This window comes from Aplysia californica, unplaced genomic scaffold (assembly GCF_000002075.1).
Source record: "Aplysia californica isolate F4 #8 unplaced genomic scaffold, AplCal3.0 scaffold00440, whole genome shotgun sequence".
Lineage (NCBI taxonomy): Eukaryota > Metazoa > Mollusca > Gastropoda > Aplysiida > Aplysiidae > Aplysia > Aplysia californica.
Genome location: NW_004797710.1, coordinates 393,205 through 404,004, shown reverse-complemented (window position 1 = coordinate 404,004; position 10,800 = coordinate 393,205). Strand labels below are relative to the sequence as shown.

Below are 10,800 nucleotides of genomic sequence, written 5' to 3'. Positions count from 1 at the left end.
AGAGAGAGAGAGAGAGAGAGAGAGAGAGAGAGAGAGAGAGAGAGAGAGAGACAAAGACACAAAACGAGAGAGAGAGAGTAAGAGAGAGGGGGAGAGAGAGGGAGAGAGAGTGAGAGAAAGAGAGAGAGAGAGAGAGAGAGAAAGAGGGAGAGAGAGAGAGAAAGAGAACCAGAGAGTAAAAGACAGTGAGTGAGTAAGTGAATTAAACAATGAGCATGTGAACGAATAGGTTTATTAATGAATAAAGTGTGAGTTAAGTGAAGAGACACAGAAGAGCAGAGAAGGAATGAACAAAGGCAATCACTCAGACTGATTAGATAAGAAAATGAAGTACTTGAACAAGAACAAAGTTCTTCCCGCCACAGCTCCTCCACCTTTCTCGTGCCCACGCGGGAAATGGGAGTGTCCAGGTGGAAGCAAAGTATGCATCAACACCAGCCTGGTGTGTGACGGGAAGCCAGACTGCCCAGGAGGCCGTGACGAGAGCCCAATCTGTAGTAAGTTTATTTAAAGAAACCACCATATTAGAGACTTTGCTTTATTTTCCTCATTTTATACGACACAATCCAGATCATTTTTGAAGTTTGCCTGGTTCGACCTTGCCTGTCCTCGCAAATCCGGGCTAAATGAGATACAGTATCGAAGCAGAAAGACGGAGATACTCAATAAAATACCCCCCCTCCCTTTGCGGGAATCGAACTCACGTAATTTGCAAGGACTTTAAAGAGTCCAATCATATCTTCAGAGACACCGATTGGCTTTGACACGCAGGGTCGAAACAGCCCGAAACCTAGATAGTGATCTTAATTGGTCGCTTTCAAAAGCGAGCTAACCCACATTTCGGGGGTTTCCAGAAATCTTGCCCTTCACCAAAAGTGGGCATTGCCCTACCAAAAGGAGAAGTTTAGTTTCATTGGTGTGTATATTTGTTTGGTTATAGAGAAAACCCTCCTTGTCTTTTAAAGAAGCTGAATTAGAGCAAAATCTTTTCCTTCTATTTTCTCAAAAACAGCATTTTTTGGGGACAGCCCCCTGTTGCTTAAAAGCAACTAATTGCGGTGTACGAGTACGGCGTTATATAATTAACCGCACAGTGAGTAGCCCGTCGAAAGGGACGAGGGGCTATCGGCTGCATGATAAACTTCTGATCTATGTTTACTAATCGCAAGAAGACGGGTCGGGGACAGCTGGACGTAATGTTATAACCAGGTTCGTTCTTGTTGCTTCCAGAATATTTTTCTTTGTTATAACATTGATCACACTTTTCTGAAAGAAAAACTAGTATCATTAAGAATTTTTGAAAGCAGGTTATTTGAGTGAATCATTTATCACAACTTTCTTTTCCTTCTCCTCCTTCTCCTGCTCCTGCTCCTGCTCCTGCTCCTTCTTCTTCTCCTTCTTCTTCTACTTCTTCTTCTTCTTCTTCTTCTTCTTCTTCTTCTTCTTCTTCTTCTTCTTCTTTCACCTCATTCTATCTGTCATTCTCCCCTGACAGATACTGACAGTTGTCACACCGACAACGGAGGTTGCAGCCACGTGTGCATCCAGACCCCACGAGGCGCCGAGTGTAAGTGTCCCAGAGGACAACAGCTGAATGGAACCAAGACCTGCATAGGTGAGTGACGAGCCATATTCTAAGTTGGAATCATGGTTGGCTGTGACACAGTCAAGACACAATTTGTCTACGGCATTGTTTGTTTTTTTAATCTTAAGACCCGTACATTTTGGAGTTTTTGTTTTGGACTCCATTTAAAAAACCCTGGGCGTATTTAATTGTATGTGCATGAAGTCCAAATTTTATGAGGTTGTTATGTATCTTGAGGTGTGCTGGGTACAGTGATGAATAGTATTTGTACAAGAAAATTCGCTTAACAAATCTATTTAGTCTACCTACCTACTTATCTACCACCCACCCGCCGACATATATTGAATAAAGAATTGGTTAGACATCACAATTGGCAGCTGGGCGATCTAAAATGGAATGCTCTTTCCTTGCTGTTAACCGTTAGTGTGATCCTAATCTATACCGACGAAATTTGACCACTGTAGTTTAGACTCAATAATGATGACCTTTCTGATTCTTTCAGATGCCGATGAGTGCACCCCGCCCGGTAGATGCAGCCAGACATGCATAAACACCAAAGGCGCCTACAAATGCGAGTGTGTGGAAGGATACGTCTTGCTCCCAGACAGGCGTACTTGCAAAGTGGTCCGAAGTGAGTACCCAGTAGCTCAAGAGGGACGTGGCCTGGACGAGTACAACATGCTGTACTTTTATTGTGACTGACCCCAAGTTGAAGCTGAATTGTGATTTGTACTTAATGTTCAGTTCTTGTTTCATTGAAGTACCCATAAAAATCTGGCCATCACTCTCGTCTGTATCTTTCTCTCCATCTGTTCCTGCTCCCACCTGTGTTGGTTGTATGTGTACGTGCTTGTGTGTGTGTGTGTGTGTGTGTGTGTGTGTGTGTGTGTGTGTGTGATTGACCATAACGTGTATGCTTGTGTGGGTTTGTGTGTGTGTGTCCATGTGCTTAACGCCCCCTTCGTAGTGTCACTTGAATCTTTCCAGTTACTAGAAGTAAAATTAGTTCTGCAGAGATAAATGCAGCTTTCAAACAAATTCGTACTTGGAACTCCAATAATATAAAATACATATTAGGTATAATCATAAGCTTTAGGCACACTTGTAACTCCAGTTTTCTTGAAGAATTTAAGAAAAGAGACCTAGGAAGAATAGCCGTCAGAAGCTAACATCTTGCTGAATTACAAAATGTGAGTACGAGTATATAGGAAGAAGACAAATCACGCCAACGTCTTTTGAAAAGAGTATTGCTTTTTGGGTAGTATCTATGCCTTTAGCTCTTTGTTCTTTTTGCATCTAATACTTGAAAAAACACCACACGTTGTTTACATGATAATGTAAATACAAGCAAACAATACGATATTCCAAAGATTTGAATAAATACCTCTCTTCAACCAATCTTTTTGCATTCATGGGCTTCTCTTGGGATGAATTTCTCGTTTGTTTTTTCCCTTTTATCGGTGATGCAAGCATCATATGCCTGGTGTGGAAAGTCGATTTTGGTTTTTTGTCTCTTTTACTAGTGGATAATCTTTTCTTTGTTTGTTTGTTTGAAAATAGCTTCTGTAATGTTGTTGGCACCTCCACTTCCTGACAGACAACACAGCCCTCAGCCTGCTGATCGCAAGCAGGACATCTGTGGTCAAGTCTAACCTGGAGGTGTGGCTCTACAATCCACTACCCCTTCCACCGTTCCGCTCGCTCACGGCCATCGACATTGACGTGAGCCAGTCACACGTATACTTCTCCGACACGATGCTCAAAAAGATTTTCCGGACCACCATCAACGGAACAAATCTCACAGAGGTAAAAGAATAAGGAGAGAGAGAGAGAGAGAGAGAGACCCCCTACCCCATTTTTGATTTTTTAGAGTATAGTTTTAGTAGCGTGTTGGCACAATAGTTAAAAACAACTCTTTGGATGAGACGCATCACATGGTTGTTCTTCCCTGTTATCCACAGAGTTCTGAATCTCCCCCTCACCCTTTTCCGTTTTTGATATTTTAATTATATATATATTAACAAATTTAAAAAATCCCGCCATTTTAACAATTTACTGGCCAAACCTAGAAAATACTTCACTGATTACGATGGTTTCTTTTACCAGTTAAGACTTACACTATACATATAGAGAATCATCATCATCATTGCCTTTTTCACCATGGATAAGTTTATAGGCCACGAACAAACACTTTCCACCTTTCCATAGCCTGGGCTAACCTCTTGATGTTATGCCATGTCTTCCCACTTTTCCGTACATCTATCTCTGTTACTCTTCACATTTAGAGAATGACACAAACGATATCCTTCCACCACTCCACAGATTGTCGCTACAGGTATCGACGTGGTAGAAGACATAGCCGTGGACTGGGTAGGGAAGAACTTGTACTGGACAGACTACGGTATGGAGACGATTGAGGTGGTCAACCTAGCAGGGGAGAACAGGATGGTGCTGTTTAGCGAGAACATTACGAACCCACGGGCTATTGAGGTGGACCCCAGGGACGGGTGAGTGTTGTGTGGTTATTTCTGCCCAGCTAAGGCGGGGGGGGGGGGGGGGGGTCGTTTTTGCCCATATTTTTTCTGTTCTTTCTCTCTCTCTCCCCCCCCCCCCTCTGCTCTCTCCCCTCCCCCCTCCTCTCTCTCACTCACTCACAAGCACGCACGCACACACACACAAACATCTACTTACATACACATCACACATCTATTTACACACGCACACACACACACACATGCTCAAACACACCCGCCCCCCCCCCCACACACACACACAGACACACTCTCTCTCTTTCTCTGTCTCTGTCCCTCTCTCTTTCTCTCTCTTTGTCAGAGAGATAGATTAGATAGATAGATAGATGAACCATTATAAATCATTCTTACTTTATCACAAAAGGGTTCGCTACCTGTTCTGGTCGGACTGGGGCCAAAACCCTCGCATTGAGCGCTCAGGTCTGGACGGTACTGGTCGTGTGGTCCTGGTGTCGGAGAAACTCTTCTGGCCCAATGCTCTGACGATCGACTACCCCAACAAGAGGCTTTACTTCGCTGACGCTCGCATGGACTTCATCGAGTTCTGCAACTACGATGGATCCGGGAGACACCAAGTCTTTGCCAACGACCATGTAGGTTACCCGCTTCTAAGTTATTTAATTACGCTTATTTCTTGTTTGAAAGAAAGGCAGGCAGAAGAAAATATGGGATGACCGCTCACTCCGTTTGGCTACACATTTACGAGTTGATGTATTGACCAACTGGTTTATTGACTAGCTGATAGGTTGTCTGAATCAACTAATTGTATGATTGATGAATACATTGCAAACGTGCTTGCTCGGTTACGTGATTGACCGATTGATTATGACACTCTTTGAGTGGTTGTCTAATCGATTGATTAATTCGTTCACAGATTGATCAATCGATTAATTAATTCTTTGGATTTTTGGTTGATCGGTGATCGATTGATTCCCTGATTGCTTGCCTACTTGCTTTCTTTGACTGGCTGGTTCATTAACTGGCTGAATCATCTTAGTGTTGATAGGGGCGTTAAACCGTGTACCATTTCGCATGTTCACAATTTGTTTTGCCTTGTACAGTTCCTGCGTCATCCTCACTCACTAACGATCTACGAAGACTGGCTGTACTGGACAGATCGCGCGGCCAGCCGTGTGTCCATGTGCAACAAGTTCAACTGCTCCGCGCGCTCTGTGGTCGCCTCAAGTATCTCCAGGCCGTTGGGCATTGCCGTCTACAACCAGGTCAAACAACCGCCTGGTATGTACTGTCTTTATGTTCAGTCTGCAGCCTTTTTCTTTGGGTGATTTATACATGTATTTCTGTGTTTGTTTGTTTGTGCGTGTGTGTGTGTGTGTGTGTGTGTGTGTGTGTGTGTGTGTGTGTGTGTGTGTACGTTTGTGTGAGGTCTGCAGCCATGCGTGTGTATGTTCCCCTTTCCCTTTGAAATGTGGCGTGTTTATGTGTCTGTCTGTCTGTCTGTCTGTCTGTCTGTCTGTCTGTCTGTCTGTCTGTCTGCTGTCTGTCTGTCTGTCTGTCTGCTGTCTGTCTGTCTGTCTGTCTGTCTGTCTGTCTGCTTATCTGTCCGTATGTCTTCACGAGATGCAGAAAAAGAATGAGTGAATGAATGAGTAAGTGATTAAGTGAGAGAGAGAGAGTGAGTGAGTGAGTGAGAGAGAGAGAGAGAGAGAGAGAGAGAGAGAGAGAGAGAGAGAGAGAGAGAGAGAGAGAGAGAAAGACAGAGAGAGAGAAAGAGAGGGAGAGAGAGAGAGAGCGAGAGAGAGAGAGAGAGAGAGAGAGAGAGAGAGAGAGAGAGAGAGAGAGAGAGAGAGAGAGAGAGAGAGAGAGAGAGAGAGAATAATGATGGAAGGGCAGGAGCATGCACGTATGGCTACCCAGTTTTATAATAACATGCCTTTTGTTATCCACTTTAAAACCGTGTGTCCCATCTCCAGGTAGCAACCCGTGTCTTCAAGCCCAGTGTAGTCACCTGTGCCTGCTGTCCCCCAAACCCACCGGCTACAGTTGTGCCTGTCCCATCGGCATGCAACTGGACGCCACCTCACACAGCTGTATCAAAGGTAGGGGGCGGATAAGGACTCTACACATTAACAGAGTCTTGTAAAATGTGCTTATATGATTATAAAACATGTGATGATGTGATGAGATTCAAATACGTTTGTTTCACTTGACAATCGTGTGCGATAGACACAATTAATCAGAAAGTGAAATTTGAACTTTGTATGTGTATTTGTCTTTTTGTTGTTCACATATTATGTTGATCACAGGATCGTAGAATCAGTTTAAAGCCTTGGGATCAAGATGTGTTTTGTGGTAAACAGGACAGAAGGATGTGTGGTTGGAGAGTATCCTGAAGACATAACAAATTAATCTGAAAGTAAGAGCAGATTCTGAGCGTATGTGTTTTAACTTGAAACCTTGCACTTTTTTGGATGTAGTTGTGGCCATCGTTGTTGTTGTTGTTGTTGTTGTTGTTGTTGTTGTTGTTGTTGTTGTTGTTGTTGTTGTTGTTGTTGTTGTTGTTATTGTTGTTGTCGTTGTCATTGTCGTCGTCGTCGTGTGTTATTGTTATTGTAAGATATAAGATTTGTTTTTCGAGTTGTCAACTATAGTGCTGTTTTCGTTAAACTTCATCGCTCTTCTTTTTATGGTTACCTCTTCCAAAAGATATATTTCTGGTGGACATTAAACAAATAGTTTTGTATCTTGAAATATCTTATGAACAGAATAGTAAATGCTTAGCCGTTACTAGATAGACAATAACATTTAATATCCGCAGTTTAATGAAAGGTCCCTAAATGCCTGCGACAGGAAAAACAAAATATAATTTATCAAAAATAATTTCTTCAAAATTGTGGGAGTTGTAAAGGCCCAAAAGAGTCAAAACAATCAAAATCATATCTTTATTACAAAGTATTTCTTTCGACTTGCCTTAATTAATGTAATGACTTTCCATACGTTACTTTGCTGATATTTCAGACTCGGCAGAGATCCTGCTGTTTATGCAGTCTCGCTTCATCGCGGGCATCAAACTGGGCAGCACTAACGTGACGGGGATTGTGCCAGTGAGCTCGATAGGCAGCGGTCAAGACTTTGACTTCGATAGCAAACAAGGATACATCTACTACGTGGAGAAAATTAATGTAAGGGTCCGGGGACTGAATGTGTAGCCTCAAAGTAGTTTGGAAACAGAAATTTCATAATTGCATGTTTAACTACCACTGAATCTGTAATATTAATTCTATATATCTATTCAAGGCGCTTACAGAACTCATAAATTTTTGTGAAAAAATATAAGGTGTCTGCAAGACATTCTATTGAAACCTTAAAAATACAGAATTTTGTTGTGTTACCGCTGGCTGTGCTATTAGGAATGTTAATCCCTTCACTGTCTGGCCAGAGACTGTCTCAGGCTCTCTGGTTGGACGAAAAGTAGAAGCGAATTTTTGCGTTACATGTACACGTATATATATTTATTACCAGTCATAAAAGCACATGCTTCTGTGGAAGGTGGTGTCCTTTTCTGTCGGTGGAAGGACTAGGAGGGGAAAGAGATGGTGACCCCGAAATAAGAAACCCTCATATCCTGCTCCAACCCTCATCCCTCCCCCCAACACCTACCCTACCCAACTGAGTGTTGGCGGTTGAGAGGAGACAACGACGTGGTCAAACCCCTTACCTCAGACTAATAAGGAGCCTTCAATGAATTTTTATGTCTAATAAACTAAGATTTATGAAACGCAGAAATGCAATTTTTTACTCTTAGACCTACTCCATAACTCAATTCTCGGGCTTCTGGACTAAAAGCTTCTGGACGTATTTTTGTTGTCCTGCAGCCCCCCCCCCCCTTCAAAAAAAAAAAGGAAACAAAAAGCAAAGAAATACATGGTTAGACATCTGGATAGGAACACGTTTTATTTTTAAAGGTAGAGGGGGAGGCGGTGCACTTTGAAGTCATGTCAATCGCGCCATTTTACGTAAATATACCTCAAAGACTTACCCTTTCTTCGGGGGGGGGGGGGAGTTATTGAAAAGACGATGGGTTCCATGTACAAGAGAGTTTATACACATGTATTTAGGTCTTCCTTTGTTACAGATTTATGCAAACGCAAGTAGTGAAATATATCTTTTTGAATTTCATTCTTATAAAAAGTACACTTCTTCAATTTTCACATGAATTTTTTTAATGCGTTCCTGATACTGTCTACTCTTTTCCAAAGTAAAAGCAGACCCCCCTCCCAAACAAAACAAAACAATACAAACCCTCGCAAATGTACTCACATTGCTTACAGGGCAGCCTGAAAAGAATCCAGGTGAACGGGAGGAACACGTCCGAGTTTGTCCCCACCGCGGTCATCGGTTCCCCCAACGCCATCGCCATAGACTGGATGTCACGGAACTTGTTCTGGGCTAACGCTGCTGCCGGCCTCATGGAGGTGAGTCAGGGTGCCTGTAGGGTGAGACACTTTGAACAACTCATATCAAGTGCCGAAAATTAGAGGTGTTACCAAAGAATAACTTGCAAAGAAAAGGAGGAAGGATAATAAGGACAATAGATGTTGATATAACACAAAAAGAAAAGAAGGAATAATAATAAGGACGATAGATGTTTGATATATAAGAAGGAGAAAAGCGCAGCAGAGCTCCCAACACCCACCCAGTCTCACTGCCCGTTGTCTGTGTCCAGGTGATGCGGCTGGACGGACCAGAACACTATAGGCGGGTCCTGCTCAGCAACAACGGCCGGCGGAGAGACGTGGCCAACCCCCTGTCTCTCTGTGTCGACCCTGCCAGTGGGTGAGAAGCATGTCTGTCTCTCTGGCTGTTTGTTTGTGTACCCGCTTGTTTGTTGTTTGTTTGTTTGCTTGTCCATTTGTTTTTCTGTCTGTTTGTCTGTCTGTCTGTCAAGGTGTTGCTTTTTCCATCGATACCTCTTATTTGATTGCTGACGAAATAAGCTCTCTGCAGTTGCACGAAAAAGACATGAGTTCAAATCCCGGTTTGCGAAGTCTTTTTCACGGATACCTTCGTCTTTCTGCTGGGATGGTGTATTTCTCCTAGCCTTGGTTGACTTGACGCTAACCAACCAGCCAGGCAAATAATTTTTAACTTTGTCAAGGGGATTGTAAACATTTGCAACAATAAAACAACTCTTTCCGTGTTATATAAATGCATTCATGTTGAGTCTTGAATGTTGAACAGCTTTAGACATATCAAGGTTTCTTTAAAAGTGTAATATGCACAGAAAGCCACCCTCTGATATCTGCACTGACAACAAATCCAATCATATCAGGACACGTTGCATTGGAGAGTGGCTCTTTGTGAACACTCTAAGCACTTTGCAGACCTTTTGGTGCGCTCTCCAAACTTAAATCATTTCGTGATTAGAGTTTTGATAAATACGTTATCAGGATTTACTACATAACAATAACTGACACTATGTATTTCCAACTCACAGCCTTCTCTACTGGGGAGATGGCGGAGTGCTTGGAGTGCCGGCCAAAATCGCTGTCGTGGAGATGGACGGTTCAAACCCAAGAGTGCTTCTGTCGGCGGGCATAAGGAGTCCGTCTTACATGACTCTGGATTCGTCCTCTCAAAGTCTCTATTTCACGGATACTTTCCACAGAAAAGTAACTTGGATTATTAGGACCTCTGTTAGGGAAATTTGTTTATAGCATTATATAACATAGGGCCGACATTGTTTTTTTAAAACTTTATTTCACTTCTGATACCCACTGAGTAACAATTGTTTCCCCAATTTTGTAGCAACTTGTACATGGGGTAATCGCATTCCTATCCAGTTTTCACCAGTAACTAGTCACATCAATGATATGCAAATAAAACAAATAAGACCTACTCTAGCAGTTCATCGATGCTATGGTTCACTTGAATTTTGTGTCTCATCTTTACTGTTTAGAATCACTACTCTTTTGTGTATTTATGTGGATCGGTTGATATGAAAAAAATGTATAAAGTATTCGATTAATATAAAAAAAAATGAAATCTCTCTATAAAACAATGAAGAATCTCATAGGGAATGGTCGCAAAATACACAATTTTACTTTCCACTCTGACCTGTCAATCGAAAACGGAGTACTGACGACTCTTTTTCGTCTAACACAGCTGCAAAGATTCTACATCAAGTCGGGCACGGTGTCGCAGGTCGTGTCCTCGGGCTCCCCCCAAGGCGTGGTGTTCCATGGTAACCGACTCTACTACTATGACGCCATCTACGAGACTATCAACCGCGCCCCCTACCCCAGCATCCGGACGGCGGCCGTCCTCCGGAGTAACATCAAGGGAGTGGGCGCCCTGAAGGTGTACTATGACAGGCACCAGTGTAAGTCATTCCATGGTAGTAGATCCATATGACAATGTGTACGTGGTAGATATTGCGCGAGCGGTTTAACTGTTTGGAGGGTTTGTTATGCATGTAATTATGTGGGTTTGTCAGCGTGCACAATGTGTACCGGGAAATCCTTCTTTAAAATAACGATGAGTCTCATAGGGTGTACCAGCGTATGTACCGAGACTAGTCTGCCCCCCCCCCACCCCACTTATTATCAAAAGAGATTTTTGCTCATTACTTTTCTAACTGAATTCGTTGGTATTTCTTCACCATAGCAAGTAGTCAAAAATATTATGGACACATCATTCCTTCAAATCTTCCTGTTTGCCTTC

The 10,800-nt window shown here is 42.7% G+C and overlaps 1 protein-coding gene across 1 annotated transcript in view; it reads left to right on the top strand.

Moving 5' to 3' along the window:
- LOC101848679 (low-density lipoprotein receptor-related protein 2) overlaps window positions 1-10,800 on the top strand; it is a gene marked incomplete in the record, with an annotated part of 87,528 nt that overhangs the window by 27,617 nt on the left and 49,111 nt on the right. Inside the window, 13 exon segments of the mRNA XM_035971461.1 lie at window positions 366-497; window positions 1,496-1,615; window positions 2,088-2,216; window positions 3,183-3,391; window positions 3,908-4,092; window positions 4,481-4,709; window positions 5,178-5,355; window positions 6,051-6,176; window positions 7,096-7,259; window positions 8,409-8,552; window positions 8,804-8,913; window positions 9,575-9,749; window positions 10,243-10,459. Of these exon segments, the coding sequence (XP_035827354.1) occupies window positions 366-497; window positions 1,496-1,615; window positions 2,088-2,216; window positions 3,183-3,391; window positions 3,908-4,092; window positions 4,481-4,709; window positions 5,178-5,355; window positions 6,051-6,176; window positions 7,096-7,259; window positions 8,409-8,552; window positions 8,804-8,913; window positions 9,575-9,749; window positions 10,243-10,459 (2,118 nt within the window).